The sequence below is a fragment of the Cicer arietinum genome, chromosome 3 (genome assembly GCF_000331145.2).
Source record: "Cicer arietinum cultivar CDC Frontier isolate Library 1 chromosome 3, Cicar.CDCFrontier_v2.0, whole genome shotgun sequence".
Taxonomy (NCBI): domain Eukaryota; kingdom Viridiplantae; phylum Streptophyta; class Magnoliopsida; order Fabales; family Fabaceae; genus Cicer; species Cicer arietinum.
This window is the reverse complement of record NC_021162.2, coordinates 59,600,406-59,616,405: the sequence shown is the minus strand read 5'-3', so window position 1 is coordinate 59,616,405 and position 16,000 is coordinate 59,600,406. Positions and strand designations below refer to the sequence as shown.

The 16,000-nt window shown below is 33.6% G+C and overlaps 3 protein-coding genes across 10 annotated transcripts; 2 read left to right on the top strand and 1 right to left on the bottom strand.

The window, feature by feature from the left end:
- Positions 1 to 163: 163 nt before the first annotated feature.
- Positions 164 to 4,589, top strand: LOC101498574 (protein RETICULATA-RELATED 3, chloroplastic-like). 8 transcript variants are annotated; one of them, XR_001143498.3, is made up of 5 exons: positions 164 to 579; positions 787 to 854; positions 1,030 to 2,239; positions 2,676 to 2,810; positions 4,090 to 4,589. XR_001143498.3 is itself a non-coding variant. In XM_027332329.2 (4 exons), exons 2-4 carry the CDS (start codon positions 524 to 526, stop codon positions 2,064 to 2,066), a joined length of 1,161 nt encoding a protein of 386 aa, XP_027188130.1. In that variant the 5' UTR covers positions 164 to 399; positions 493 to 523; the 3' UTR covers positions 2,067 to 2,386. The 8 variants fall into 8 exon arrangements, 5 of the variants coding, with proteins under 5 accessions (XP_027188130.1, XP_004492398.1, XP_073222315.1 ...); XR_001143499.3 differs by having other exon boundaries at positions 4,066 to 4,589; XR_001143497.3 differs by having other exon boundaries at positions 3,940 to 4,589.
- Positions 4,590 to 6,645: 2,056 nt separating this feature from the next.
- Positions 6,646 to 8,441, top strand: LOC101500186 (protein RETICULATA-RELATED 2, chloroplastic-like). Its single transcript, XM_004492346.4, has one exon. The coding sequence runs from the start codon at positions 6,949 to 6,951 to the stop codon at positions 7,990 to 7,992; it is 1,044 nt and encodes a 347-aa protein (XP_004492403.1). The 5' UTR covers positions 6,646 to 6,948; the 3' UTR covers positions 7,993 to 8,441.
- A 1,594-nt stretch (positions 8,442 to 10,035) lies between these two features.
- LOC101500501 (putative zinc transporter At3g08650) lies at positions 10,036 to 14,622 on the bottom strand. The gene is made up of 6 exons (XM_004492347.4): positions 14,423 to 14,622; positions 13,432 to 14,137; positions 12,688 to 12,972; positions 11,714 to 11,842; positions 11,473 to 11,570; positions 10,036 to 11,278 (listed from the first exon to the last, which is right to left on the bottom strand). Exons 2-6 carry the CDS (start codon positions 13,921 to 13,923, stop codon positions 10,465 to 10,467), a joined length of 1,818 nt encoding a protein of 605 aa, XP_004492404.1. The 5' UTR covers positions 13,924 to 14,137; positions 14,423 to 14,622; the 3' UTR covers positions 10,036 to 10,464.
- Positions 14,623 to 16,000: the final 1,378 nt, after the last annotated feature.

The window sequence follows — 16,000 nt, the reverse complement described above, 5'->3', positions numbered from 1 at the left end:
TCACAATGAATATAGAACAGTTGAGGTTATGAGTGATGAGAATGAATAAGAATAAACAATAATTTGTGAAAAGGACATGTTGTAAATGTTGAAGAAAGATATAACCACATGAATTACGTTAACAACAAGTGGACGGTCCAATTAAATAGCAACTTGTTAGACAACATTGCCAAAACCCCGGTATAGTGACATTATTTTCTTATAATATACTTTCAAATTTAAAGTACTTTTGGTAAAATAAGAGAGGGTGTGATGTTTTGCATTGCATCACTCAGAAACCAAGCATCCAAGCGCAACGACTTTCCGGCAACGCTTCTTCAACTGCTCCGATGACGACGCACCGACAATCTTCTCTTTCCGATCCTCTGCATGCAAAAGACGATCAAAACTCTTACATCTGTCCCTATTCTTCTTCTTCAATCTACTTTTTTTTTTCTTTCTATTTTTGTTTTTTTATGAAAATTCTATATATGGTTCCTGTGACTTGTTCAGGTGAAAGGAAATCTGAATCTGCAACTTGTTAATGAATCTGCTATTGAGGGTACACCATACTTATGTTAGGATCAGATTAATCCAAAGGTTGGAAATATTTGTGGTCCATGCAATTGAATTGGTTGCCACATTTTTCATCATCATGCCACCACCAATAGATGGATACCATGTTGATTTCCTATACCTTACTATATAACATTGAATTTCTTCACTCACTTCAATTACCTAGGGTTTCACTATCAACTCTCCATAACCTTCATAAAATTGTTAAGGTTTTTCCTTTTCCTTTTTCAGCTATTTTGAGGTTTTTACTTTACAGTTGATCTTGCTCTTCTCTCACTCATTCCACTATCTAAATTCAGGTAAACACTACATCCATCATTCTCTCCATGTTTCATGATATTTGTTTTAAAATTTTGATTTTTTGCATGATTATGAATGGATAATGATTTTCTTTTTGTGTGGTCATGATTCATGAATGAATGATTGATTGGTTTCATTGCAAAGTTACTGTCTTTGATGTTTGCTTTGTCACAGTGAAAATGGCAACGGTGGCACTTCTGCGTTTTACTCCAGCATTTGGTAAAAGCCATGCATTTTCATTTCCATCACTATTATCATCACATCATCAGTTTCATAACCATTCTCTATATCTCACCAGCCCAACCCATTTGCCTAAAAGATTGAAAGTTAACTTTGCTGGAGGGGATGGCGGTGATGGGGTTGGTTGGGGTGGTAGTGGTGGTGGAGGTGGAAGTTGGGGGGATGATGATGGAAATTCAAAAGATTCGTCTTTTGGGATTTTGGGTCTGTTTCTGAATGGATGGAGATCAAGGGTTACTGCTGATCCACAGTTTCCTTTCAAGGTTTTGATGGAAGAGTTGGTTGGTGTCACTTCTGCTGTTTTAGGTGACATGGCTTCAAGGCCTAATTTTGGGCTGAATGAACTTGACTTTGTATTTTCAACTCTTGTTGTTGGTGCTATTCTCAATTTCACGCTCATGTATATTTTGGCACCTACAATGGGATCTTCATCAGTCAAAGTACCAGCGATCTTTGCATCTTGTCCCAAGAGTCACATGTTTGAACCTGGTGTCTTTAGTTTATTGGATAGGTTTGGAACTTTGGTTTATAAAGGAACCATTTTTGCTGTTGTTGGGTTGGGTGCTGGTCTGGTTGGAACTGCAATTTCAAATGGGTTGGTTAAGATGAGGAAGAAAATGGATCCCAATTTTGAGTCCCCAAACAAGCCTCCGCCCACATTGCTGAATGCTCTCACTTGGGCTGCTCACATGGGTTTCAGCAGCAACCTCAGGTACCAAACTCTCAATGGTGTCGAGTTCCTGTTGGAGAAATGGCTTAATCCCTTGGTCTTCAAGACCTCGGTGTTGGTTCTCAGGTGCTCAAACAACGTTCTTGGGGGAATGACGTTTGTTATGTTGGCAAGGTTGACAGGGTCACAGAGTGTTGGTGAAGAAAAACCATCATCTGTGAAAGTTGAGTCAGGTGAGAAGGAGAAGGTGGAAAGGGAAGAGCTTTTGGAGAATGTCAATCAAACAACAGTATCAAAGTGATGGCATCACTCAGTCTGGTTTTGTCGCTTGCTTTGACCCAGGTTGTTGTAGAGGTTAGGGCTTTTTAGTTTTCTGAATTTTGTGTAGGTTTTCCTACTCTCCCAAACTCTTGCAGCAACAAATAAATATGAAAGGTAGATTGAGATGGGAGATTCGGAACAAGTTTCTGGCAGGTGCTGTTATTATGTTGTTGTTTTTGCTTCTGCTCCATCAGTAGGCTTTAGTTGTTGTTTTCTAGACCTGTCATCATTGTAAAAGTATCACAAATCTTGTTTGGAGTGTTGTCTAAATAAAATGAGGTATAAGATTATGATATTAAATTGTGTAACATCAATTATTTGGAGTATTTTTTATTTTTTAAATACTAGCCTTTAAGGATCCAAAATTAAACTCTCATCTTTCTTTGAAACGAGTAGAAGCTAGTACTGGTTGCATTGTGTATATTAGAGGCAAAGGATTGATAAAATCGAGACGAAGTAATGAAGAAAAATTTAACTTTCCTGGTCCTGTATTGCAAATTGCCTATAAGATATGGTTCATTTTGCGATTGGTTTGTATAATTATACTTCAGATATCAACTGAGATTATTATTAATTTTTCAATCTTAAGGAAGAAAAATTGAGAGGAAGACCAGGCTACGAGCATCTCAATAAACCCTCGACAAATTTTGGTTGAGGTCGGCATACCTGCTGATATTGTTGATATAAGGCTCAGGAAATAATAGAAGAACTGCTCAAATCTGTGGTATGTTCATTCACCCTATATCTTTCTATGCTATGCATGGTGAACTCTTTTATGTTCTGCTTCACTTTGTTTAACAGTAAACAAAAAGATGCAACTTATCTTTAGGGTATGTTTGGTTCAAGTGGAAATGGAGGGGGAGATTAAATTTAAGCTTTGTTAGGTTGAATTGTTCTGGAGAGTAGGGGAACAAAATCTCTCCTAAATCAATTTTGGCTTCTCTCCAATAATGAGTGGATTTGGAGGGGATAGGAGGCGAGCAAAATCCCTCCCCTCCTCTTGTTTGAATTCTTAGTTTTTGCACACGTCAATCTTTTACTTATATGAATAAATTAGGCCACTCAATAACATTGTATCATTGTATGTTGAGCCAAGATGGTTAATATGACATGGGTATGAAACAGCATGGGTTTAGGGTACTAGGAATTCATAAACTTCAAGATAGTAAATTTTCTTGATTCATTTGACATGCACACAGACATGCACAGCATCAGCAAAGAGACATCGGTCATTTCTTTTTTCTCATTAATTCATAGCCATATTAATAAATGATGATCACAATTCACAAAAGATGATACTTGCTATTGTTTAAGAAAGTGTAGTTACATATTTGGCCAAATATACTATTTCCTTTATAAATATGTCATGATAGAGTTGTGTGAAATATTGGGGGATATTGAAACAGTTATTTTAATTAAAAAAATCAAGGTATTTTATGTGGCTTAACCGTATCTAGCCAAAGTAAACCTTACCAGTGGAGCATCCAAAACATACATATTCCCTTGATCAGCCAAATTTCCGCTTGTATTTAATTTTCTGAAGTGTCTTGCAAGAGTCAAATCCATGATGATTGACTTATTAGGAGTCTATTGGAAATTTATCATTTTAATTTTACCCTTCGTTGTCTTTAAAAGTATTTTGCTGAAATCACAATAAACTTTGAGTGGCTTGTTCTTCCCCGTAATAGCTAGCTTTTAAGGGAGAGTTTCCCAAATGTCTGGATACTTATCAGCACACCAATTTATTAATGGAAACCAAGAACAGGGAAATTTTCTGTAAGCTGATCATTTTTGCTGATTCATATTAGTAGTTAATTTTTTATCATTTTGTCTTCGATGTGAATGTTTCATAGTCCTGGGCCAAGTGGCTGTGTGACCCCACTCAATTCTAGTGGATTGAAAAGTGCAAAACCAGGCTGCTGAAATGTGTTCTTGATGTTGTGGTCCTCCTGCTATTCATTGCTGATAATATCTTCCAGTACATGTTTCCTCATTCAATGCAGCTATGAAAAGAATATGCCAACAATTCTTGCTGGTTAGCATTCTGGTGGTTGGTTTTCCTGGAACACAAAGGAGACAAAGCTGGAATGAAGGATTTCTCAAAGAGAAAATTTTATAGCGGGGTATTGAGAATAGGTTTGTTCAAATCAAACCTTTTTTTCCTCCCGTTTAAACTCAATACAGTCATTGGATTTATTCTTGAGTCAGTTACTTTTATGAAGTGTGGAGTATATGTATACATGTGATGGTGGTGGTAAAGTTTTAGGCCTAAGATGATGAAGAGTTGTTGCCACGTGTAATGTGTCAAAGTCTCACTGTATTTGATATTTATTCAAGATGGTTAGATAGCATAGGCTGCTGGATTCTTTTTAATTGTTTGCCAAAAGCATTTGTATTATCGTCCGAGAGGTATGCGCTATATTTGGAATGATCCATGCCAGATGAATATCTTACCATGTGCCATTAATGAAAAAAGTTGTATTTTGTTTATATACAATGGTTACATATAAATGTTCTGTAAATTATTTTAGTTTTTTTTTCTTGCCATCCTATTGGACGTAAATGAATAGGGATGTTACATTTTTCAAATGTGTTTTTTGTTTGTTAAAACATGAATCACAAGGTTCAAATCACAGTGGAGGCTGAGTGTATTGGTTTTTGCACATCCTTTGAAGCTGAACAGTGGGGTATCTTGAAGGTTTGAATCTTGTTTAAGCATTAATAATATGCCAAGTTGAGATGTTTAACATCACCTTTGGTGCTAATTATTTGGTTTGTCAAACATATTTAAAAGTTGGTCCCATAGCTAATGGGGAGGTAGGGAATGTGATTTTACATATATGTTATGTAACCTTTCCTGTGTTTATTTGCTTGCTTTTGTCGTCTTGTCATCAAGCCACAGGCTACACAAACGTATCCCCAAAACTATAATCCAAGCTCAATTAAAATGTTTAATAATCCATTTTGTATATACTCTAGTGTCTATGCTATTTATTTGGTATAAATTGAATCCACTGTGCACAAATGAATAAGATCGGTAAAAATTATTCCTCGAGTTTTAACATTGCTACATTTTTAGTAGAGCTTTAATTCGAATTACCATATACTGTATTTAGTAAGTGAAAGTGATACACAGTAGATCTAATGTAAAAGTTATTTATTGTGTTTGATTTTGTAAAAAAGGTAACTTCATTGCTAGTTGCTTCACTAGCTTATCATGATGTGGTCATAGTACTAACATTAATGTTGAGGTTCGTGCTATTTATTATGGGTTGCAAATCGCTTGACATCTTGGTTTTAGAGACATTTTATCAAGGATGGGGTTCTCCCTACCCATCCTTATGTTGATCTTATTGATAATATGTGTTCTTTTATGTTGAAAGATTATCATAATTTGCGTGTAGAAAACTCCTGTGAACTAGGGATAATCCCTACTTGTCCAACTTCACGTTCTCATGAACTAAAAATTATTCTTACTTGTCCATCTTCTCAATCAAACTATTGTTTAGCTGTTACTCGAGAAAAAAAACTCATGCTATATACGTCATACTCGACGATATATCACACATAAGGGAGCAACCATAGTTGGAATGATAATATTATTTATTTATTGAAATTAGATTGATTTTTAATATTAAGGTTAAATAAGTTTTTTATCTCTATAAAATTTTAATTAATTTTAATTGTAGTCGTCATAAAAACATTCTTAACGTTTTGTTAAAAATTTCTATTTTTAGATCCTAAAAAATCCTTATACAATCAAAATAGAAACCAAAAGTGAATAAAATTTTTTAGAGACTAAATTTAAAAGGTCGTAAAATTTTAGGGATGAAAAACATATTTATGTTGAGACAAAATCTCAAATCAAGTATTTTAAGGATATACAAACAGTTAATTAATCACTAATTATAATTCTGATTATATTATTATTTAACTTATATTTTTGAGTAATTTATTCAAAGATAAATAGTCAAATATATTTATGCAAAAATTATATGTCTCTGTGTGAAAGAAATAAAAAATATTATGTCTTACATATTACTTAAAATTGTTTTTAAAAGAATCCTCAAAATTAATATTGAAATAAACTAGAGAATGATCATAGGAATATTATAGATGTTTCCTATTTAAAACAAAATAAAAACAAATCATAACATATAATCTTTTACAGTTGAAATCACAAGTTAAGAATATCAAATGCAATTTCTTCCGTTAACCTACATTGAAATCTAGTATTTCAAATGGGATTTCCCCATCCACGAAATCACTTTTCAAACTACCCTAAAGTGGTAACTAAATGTTTCACACTTTACTAAACAGGTAAAAAAAAAGCCCGTCTTGGTTTCCTCAATATGGTTTTGTACCGTTACAATGCCAGTTTGGTTTCTTTCAATGAAATCATTATTTCATTTACTAAATTATAATACAGATTATATACATCATCTTTTGTTTATGTGTTTAGTCCATAATATAAAACAGATACATTAATTTTTCGTTTATTAAATTTTAGTCTAAATCTCTTTTATATAAAAGTAAGAAAAGGTAGTTTATTACTGCCGTCCAATTTAGCATTCCCTACTGTCCCCTATTTAACACTTATTTTCTTATTCTTAATATTCGAAGGTTTAAGCTTCGAGTCTATCAAACAACCCAATTCCATTTTCTGCTCTGATCTCACCATCCAGATCCATATAAACACTAAATCCATCATCCTCTTCCTCTTTCATGATCTTTGTTTTAAAAATTTAATTTTTATTTTCATGATCATATTGATCCATTGCTTAGATTCATGAATGATATGGGTTTTTTGATTTTATTGTAAAGTTTTTGTCTTTGATTTTTCCTCTTTAATAACAGATCAAATGGCAACGATGGCTCTCTTGCGTTTTACACCCCCCTCTGCTAAAACCCATGATGCACTTTCATTTTCATCACCTCCTCAGTTTCATAACCGTTCTGGTTCTATATATCTCAACAACCCAACCCCCCATTTGCCTCAAAGATTGAAACTTTCCTTCGCCGGAGGCGATGGGGTTGGGCGTGGTGTTGGTGGTGGTAGTGGTGGTGGAGGTGGTGGTGGAAGTGAAAGTTGGGGGGATAATGATGATGGAGATTCCAAAGATTCATCTTTTGGGATTTTGGGTCTTTTTCTGAATGGATGGAGATCAAGGGTTGCTGCTGATCCACAATTTCCTTTTAAGGTTTTGATGGAAGAGTTAGTTGGTGTTACTGCTTGTGTTTTAGGTGATATGGCTTCTAGGCCTAATTTTGGGTTGAATGAACTTGACTTTGTTTTTTCAACTCTTGTTGTTGGTGCTATTCTTAATTTCACACTCATGTATCTATTAGCACCTACTTTGGGATCTTCTTCAGCTAGTGTTCCAGCTATCTTTGCATCTTGTCCCAAGAGTCACATGTTTGAACCTGGTGTTTTTAGTTTATTGAATAGGTTAGGTACTTTGGTTTATAAAGGAGCCATTTTTTCTGCTGTTGGATTTGGTGCTGGTCTTGTTGGAACTGCAGTTTCAAATGGGTTGATCACAATGAAGAAGAAAATGGATCCAAACTTTGAGACACCAAACAAGCCTCCACCTACTTTACTCAATGCTTTAACTTGGGCTGCTCATATGGGTTTAAGTAGTAATCTTAGGTACCAAACTCTAAATGGTGCTGAGTTTGTGTTGGAGAAAGGGCTCAGTCCTTTGGCATTCAAGACCTCAGTGTTGGTGCTTAGGGTTGTGAACAATGTTCTTGGAGGTGTGTCTTTTGTGATGTTAGCAAGGTTGACAGGTTCACAAGGTGTTGATAGTGAAGAGAAGGCATCACAATCACAATTGGAGGTTGGATTTGGTGAGAAGGTGGAAGAGGCTTTGGAGAATAGCAACCAAACAAATCCATCAAATTGATAGCATCACTTAGTTTGGTTTAATCTCTTGTTTTGACTAAGGTTGTTGGATTGGATAGGTGATGGCTTTTTAGTTTTCTTTTCTGAATTTTGTGGCAGCAACAAATAAGAATGAAGGGTAGATTTTGAGATAGGGATGTTTGGTACAAATTTCTGGCAGGTTGCTGAAACTTACAATAAGGTGCCAAATTTGTTTGGCCATGTTTTGGATTTTGGACCCTCACCACCTACTCAAATGAAAATGTTTTTGGTTTTGGCTACTATGTTGTTGTTTTGGCAACTATTGTTTCTGCCATCAATAATTAGGCTTTTGTTGTCGTTTTCTAGACAAATTAGTACCAATGTAAAAGTACCAAAAACTAATTTGGAGTAATGGCTAAATAAAACTAGGTGTAAGATATTGATTTTGAATTGTGAAACATCAATTATTTGGTGTATTTTTCTTTTTTATTTCAATTTTTTAGGATATTAGACTATGCAGGTTGACACATGTGTCTAAAGATTAGTTGAGTAGATACGACTTGGTAAATTTGCCCCTTATTTAAATTTGTGCATTAATCATTCAATATAATGCATTTACTTTTGTCAAATTCTCGCAATATTTTAAATTTTTAAGCTTTCAAAATTATTTAATACCTCAAATCCATCATATTTATATATAGCTAAATAAGAGGATTTAAAGTTTTTAAATAAAATAATTGATACTAGATCTTCGTTAACTTAATTTCTGAAAGTGAAATTATCCCTAATAATTCTAGTAATATCTATTTTGTTGTTGTTGTGATTTTAGCCATATATCTGTACTGTATCCCAAAGAGTTCATGTAGTAACATAATTGCTTGACATATTCAATAATCAATGAGTTTTATGCATTGCTTTCCCTCCCACGTACACTTCATAAGTACTCATCTAAAAAAATATATAATTTTTATATTTTTTGGATGTATACTTTCGATGAAAAACATGGAACGAAATATTAATTTTTGTTGTCTTTTTTGGGGTCTTATTTTGTTATGTTCCATCATTCCATGACCATTTTTGAATCAAACATGGAACGTGTACTCTTCTGTTATCAAATCAAAAGGGTGAACTATTATGTTTTTTATATGTATATGGTCTGAGATGGTAACTCTGATCAAATGGTTAACGAATCCGAAGATCTACCACTTTAAATTGAGTTTAATATACATATCCATAATATTTGACATAAAATCTATGGTTTCAAACAGTAGAATACTTGTTTTTTTTTCAGAGACTTTACCTTATTATTTATAAATTGCAATTGCACATGGAAACACTGTCCCATCCAACAAACAATTTAATTCATAGTATTTACTTTATATCTCATTCTTTCCATCATTCTCTTTACACATTCAACATAATTCCTTCTATCATTTTTTCCTTCAACATCACTGCCCCTCCCCATAGGGAAAAATTAATCTTGAAGGCATCAATTAATGTTTTAACATAAAGATGTAACACACTATTTTGATGACACTCTCCAACACACTTTTACTGACACCTATGATTGATTCATTATGAAAAAATAAAAATATCAACACACTTCTCAAGTGACCAATTTATAAGTCCAATATATTGAATTTTATAAAGTGAATCAAAATAATTTCATTGAAATGATTCATGTTCCATATTAGGAATAAAACTCTAAACATGACAATTAGGTAAAATATGACAGCCTAAGCTAGCAGAAGAGCGACCATAATAGTTTGTCCTCTTATAAACTTAACAGAAAAGTTAATTTTAGAACTAAAAATATTCCTGCACTCCTGGATAAGGGCCCCAAATTCAGAAACGTCAATCTTAGAGCTATTGATACTGCCAACAAAAGTTTGAGTCAAGCTCAAATGTAACATGCTCTAATTCACCTCGATACTCCATTTTATTGCAGCTAATAATCCCCAAGTTTTTCCTTCCTTGACAAGTAAAATGGCCTCCAAATTATCCGTTTTGGCTGTAATTTATTTGATTTTTAATGTGTTTTATTAAAAACAACAATGTCATAAATCTTCACTAAAACAAAACAAAAAGGAAACCAGATAATTCATATATAATAATTCACAAGATACCGGCTTAAAAATTGGTCTTCAACCGTCAAATATTGGTTCTGTTTGTAAATAACCAAATGAGACCAAGAAAAGGAAAAAAGGAAATAATAAATGTTCCACTTCTCAATAGTTTTACACTGTTAAGCAAATTTAGATCATGTGTAAAACTCTATATACAAGTAAACATTGACATATTACACATGGACAAGTTCTGAACGAAAACATGGTCACTCAGCAAATTCTACCTTCTTCTTGTGGAACTTCCACTCGACTTTGCTGTTTCTAGTTTCTTCATTGAGAATCTCTTCAAATTTGTGCAACCATACCTTGGAAGATTGAACTAAAGAAGTGTATGCTGCAAGAACATTAATCATAGAGCATGCAGGAAATGCAGCAGCATAATTGTCTTATCTAACAGCCTCCGGCGCAGAATTACAGTATGGTGTATGCAAGCAAACCAATCTAGTAAATGTTAGACATAAAGTAGCAAACGTGATACCTACGATAAGGCCACAGGTGCTCTTCCGTTTATCCAAACTAATCGATCTCTTAACTACACTTCCGAAGCTAGGAATTAATCCACCACAGGCAAGAACCATTATGTGATCAAGACCACTATAATCAATACCACTGAGAATAGCTCCGATTGCTGATATCGGACCCATAAATCCAATTATGGCAGCTGCTGCAAGAGAACCATGCCAGCTATCAGTGGCTCCAAATATGCAGCTAGCCACAGCTGCACCTCGAGGAAGCCCGTGTAACGAGACCGGAAGGACCATATGACGACCAAGTCCATAAGCCTTTGGTGCAGCCACTCCCAATGCAAGTCCTTCCGCCACAGCATGAAAAGCAACTGCACCACATGATATGAATGATTGAAGGGTGTGAACACTGATGGGGAAGCCAGTGATTGTAGGTAAGTTATGTGCTGAGGTTTTTTTGTTAGCTGCAAGCTTCAATACAGCGGAGGAAGAAATATGGACGAAAACAGCCCCTATAGCAAGGAGTGATATGACGGGAACAAGTCCCAATTTTGAAGACAAAATAAGTTGCACGGGTCGCCATGCACCAAGGACAAAGGCAATACCACAAGCAGTACCCATGAGAAGAGCATGCTTAAGTTGAAAAGCAAGAGCAAATGCAACCAGGAAAACACCACCCAGTGATGGGCCAAGGCCAAAAAGTAACGAAACAAAGAAGCCGGAAGCATCCTCAGAGCTGCAGCAAAAAAATCATAATTCAGGGGGAAAACTCTAACGGAAGAAATAAGAGAAATGCTGCATATTTCCCTAAATTTCAAAACTTAGCAACAGAACATGGATGATTAACACTATTCACCAAAGCTACAAACCCAAACAACAAAACATAGCTGATAATACGGAATATATGTATATACACACACACAAACTCACTTGTAATCATGGCTGAAATTCTGAAAGAAGGTGCTGAGAGCTTCCATAAATGCTACAGAAAGGGTTGCTGCTGATGCAACCTGCGAAGAGGAGGCTTCCTATAACCCCAAAAGAAACAGAAAACGGTTAAGAAATACTCCAAAAAAGAATTAAAATAGAGAGGTTACAAAAATACATTTTTACATCAAAAAAATGCTGCGGTAAACAACAATATCGTAATATCTTTGGTATGGTAAATAACCTTGAATGCATCAGGAAGCACTTCAGCAACAACCATCCAAATCATGCACCCAGCAGCAAATCCCGTACAGAAAGGAAGAAACTTGCTGAATGCATCCGCACAAATGAAAGAAGGAACAGCTACAATTGGCTGCATTAGCATTAAGAATAAGATATTAAGAGGCTACAGTCAAAGATAGCAATCATTATATTAAACAAATTAACTCCATTGGACTAAAGAATTACTATCCTTCTATATGCTTACTTTTCTTTCCTAATTTAAACAAGGAAGACAAACCAAGTCCAAACAACTAGAACTGTTTAGTCATATGATATCAACAGGACGTATTAACAGTCTTAATTAGGCTAGACTAGCTTAAAGATAACATTTTGTCACTCCTAAAGCAACCTATATTACATACAGGAATATTAAGAACTTCAAAGACACTGCCAAATTTTTGATAGTCCATGTGATAGTACAAGACAAATTTGTTCCCTTAGATTGGATGACACTTGCCAATTAGTGAAAACCACAACTACAAATGGTTTAGTTTATTTTTTTTTTTCAGTGGTACAAAGAGCATTGAACTGCTAGAAAGTAAATAAAAAAGAGAAACAATTGGCTTAATCATGCAACATATTACACTTCACTTGAATCATATAAAAAATATAACTAGGGGATGTTTGGTAGTTGAGATGAGGGAATAAAGAAGTAGTGGAGTGATAGAAGTTCAAGGTTCCACCTGCAACCCCAACATAATACTAACTATATTAATATTTGCCTTTAGAAAAAAAGACCAAAATTATAACTAAATAGAGTAGAACAACCACAAGCTACACAATCATAACCTTATTCCTGTGGATAATGCAAGCAACAGCACGAGGATAGCAAATATTTATATAAAAATAAAAAAGGAAACTCTCCAGTGCTGACTATAGTCAAAACAGTTTTCTTCCTATTAATGTAGGATTATTAAAACTTAAATTAGGATGTACCTGAGGTAAAGATGTAATTACACTCCATAACATAGCATTCTGTGGAGAAACACCTCTTGATGCCAGGACCATGCTCACAGCTAATCCCTCTGGTATGTTGTGCACCGCAATAGCCAAGGTTACCAACAAGCCTTGAGTAAAACCCTTTGAGCCAGCAAAGGAGACCCCAACCCCAGATCCCTCTCCAAAAGAATGAAGTGTCATTATTCCAATAACAAGAACAACTTTGGTTGCATCAGCACCTTTTAAGTCCAACATGCTTACTTCCCCATACTGCTCAAGAAACTGAAGTCCAAGAGATATGCAAGACACAAATGAGAATACTATAAATCTAAAATAGACTCTTGATGTAAAATTTGAGAATCACACAACAAAAATACATCCCAAGAAAATAGAAAATGACAAAGGCACTATACATGATAATTTTAATAGATGACTAATTCAATAATTTCGATAATATTCCTTTAATAGATCGGTTGGACATTTCGCCAAATATTGATATGAATGACTAGCACATGAGATGTAAAAAAGAAAACCCCTTTTCAGTTATGATCTTCATTTTTTTTTTGACAAAAAGATAGCCAAGTATATAGAGCTTATTCATATCAATAATGTTAGTATCTAAGCATAGCAAGACACATATCAGTGCATAGAAGCACTGCTGAGGAAAAACAGCAACACCCGATAACTACAATAAGGAGAAAGAAGGACCAGACAAATAACATGAAGAATCATCATAATCACCTTTTTACATAACCAAATAAAGATTCCACCAGCTAGAATTCCAGTGACAACCCAGCTTCCAGAACCATAATCCTGCCCTTCCTGTATTAGATCAAAACTTGCAGCCAACATAACACCTGCAGCCATTCCGTTACATAAACCAGCCCATTGTGGATCAAGCTCTACAAAGAAGAAAGGCACTGCACCTAAACCAGTAGCAGCTGCCATTGCCAACGTAAACAACGCAACCGTTGAAACCGAAACTCTATTGCTTCCACCCTTCCTATTACTATTACCAACCACATTATTTCCATTCTCAACCTTGAAGGAATTCTCTACACCAGTACCATCAATTACAATGGATCCTACATCCTTATGTGGAGCAGTTCTTACTTTATGCAAAACTTCATTTTCCGATTCTGCATTCGAATTTCCGAATGCAAGAAAGCTCAGCAGTAAAAACAGCAAGGAAACAACCAACCTTAGCTTCAGATTTGGAGCCATGTGCAACATAATCCCTCTATCTGAAGGAACAATTTTTTTATGCCAACAGCCCCAAATCAAAATTCCCAGAAGCTACAACTCCATTAGCTTCTATTCTATAAGATTAAATTCTATAAGATAAAATCAAGAAGTGCTGTTTGTTGATATCAAATCCCAGAAAAATGTAATGAACTTATGAATTAGCATCTAATTTAGGGTATATTGTACCTTATGGTTAACCTAGCTGCAGCAGATATAAAAAAAAAATCAGAAACTAATACATAAATTAAAATACCAATGACATATACATAAAAATATACAATATACAATTCCAATGATAGGTACACAGAATAAACAATTTACAATGATATAAAATAGAACCTAACCAATTGTTGAAGGATGAAGCAATAAAACCCAAAAACCCAATTAAAACAAAAAATTCGGCACAAATATAAGAATTTTGATATTTAAAAGAAAAATTAAATTTTGAAATGAAATGGACAGCTAAAGAGTTGGTAAGGTGGCATACATGATTGATTGGGAGATTGTCGGAATATATGGGAATTAGAGATGGATAAAACGCAAGAAAAGGAGAAGACTTTGAAAACCCTAATTTCGATTATATTTGATTGAAAGAGCAAATTGATTATATGGAATTTTGGAGGATCAAAACCAGCGACTTTGCGCACGCAGAAACCGCTGCTGAAATCACATCAATGTGTCCACCATAGATATATTGGTTAATTAGTAAATAAATTATTGTTATTCTCTTAACAATTATTTTTGGTATATAACAAAATTATATTTTCTTTCGTTAATTCCTTAACAATTATTTTTTTTGATGCATTTTTCTAAAGAGTATGACTTTGATTAAAAGTTTATTATTTTTCTTTTGACCCATTAAAAGGTTCTTTTCAAAATATTATAAGTTGATATAAAAAATATATTATAAGAAAATTTATTTATAAATTAAATAGTAAATAAGGAATTAGTAAAAAGTTATTTATATTACAAAAATGAAAAATAAAAAAGTGTTTTTTAAGTTATGTATATTTTAAAGTAACCGATGACTAAAGATAACGGATAAACTATTAAATTAATTTGAAATATTTAGTAATATTAACACTAGCAAATATAAAAGGACTTAAAAAATGTTTTTAATTATATATGATCATATGAGCTTATCCTTTCCAAACACAACCTCAATATCCTTTATATTTTGCACATGTCATTGAAATTATACCATAAATGATACATAAAATCATATCCAAAATAAACACGAACTTTCAAATCGAAGCACAATAAATCAATCGCCAATCAAATTTCGATTTTGAGTAAATTTTTTTTACAAACTTTGATTTAAACATCATGCATATAAACTAAATGAAGGTCGTATTCAACAAATTGACTTTCAAAGAAAAATGCAAACAAAGAAAAACACTCAAAATTTCTTAATCTACATCCTAGTAATTATTGTTGTCCAAATAAGTGACATTTAATTCTAAATTTGAAAATGAATTTCATACATGCAGAAGACACGGTCTAATAGTGTAAAATTGTTTTAGACTTATATTCAATAAAATATTATTATATACCTATGTCACATAGTCAATTTTAAATTAATTGTAAAAAGTGGAATGATGTAATAGAATAATGAATTTTTATTTTTAATAGATTTTCTCCACGAGAATTATTCATATTCGAAACATTTTGAACATTAAAGAAAGCTGACTTCTTCTGCTAAACTAATTTCTCATATGTAGAAAATTAATGAATTCTAATAATTATATAAATAACAAAATATTACCGAGCCTTAAACTTACCACATTTCTTCTAAACAAAAGATTTATTATTTCTTTTTGAACTACAAATTAAATTCTTAGTTTTCGAAATGAAGCATGGTTATCAACCTTTGCAATGCAATGCAATGCAGATGTTTATCATTCCACAAGTTTACAACAAACCAATTAACAAATGAATTTCGAAGACACAAGAACCAGATTGGTTTCTTAATGCTTACTATCTCATTTTCTCATGCTTCCTGTATATCTCATTTTCTTATGATTATTATTTATTCTATTTTCTGAAGTACTTTATAAAAAAGTTG

Bases quoted from the DNA above. Each gene is read 5' to 3' on its own strand.
- LOC101498574 (XM_027332329.2), top strand. From the start codon at position 524: ATGAATCTGCTATTGAGGGTACACCATACTTATGTTAGGATCAGATTA. The intron at 580-786 runs GTTGGAAATATT...TTCCTTTTTCAG, and splicing joins AGGATCAGATTAATCCAAAG to CTATTTTGAGGTTTTTACTT. The intron at 855-1,029 runs GTAAACACTACA...GCTTTGTCACAG, and splicing joins ATTCCACTATCTAAATTCAG to TGAAAATGGCAACGGTGGCA.
- LOC101500186 (XM_004492346.4), top strand. From the start codon at position 6,949: ATGGCAACGATGGCTCTCTTGCGTTTTACACCCCCCTCTGCTAAAACC.
- LOC101500501 (XM_004492347.4), bottom strand. From the start codon at position 13,923: ATGTTGCACATGGCTCCAAATCTGAAGCTAAGGTTGGTTGTTTCCTTG. The intron at 12,973-13,431 runs GTGATTATGATG...CTTGGACTTCAG, and splicing joins TTATTTGGTTATGTAAAAAG to TTTCTTGAGCAGTATGGGGA. The intron at 11,843-12,687 runs GTACATCCTAAT...ATGCTAATGCAG, and splicing joins TAATTACATCTTTACCTCAG to CCAATTGTAGCTGTTCCTTC.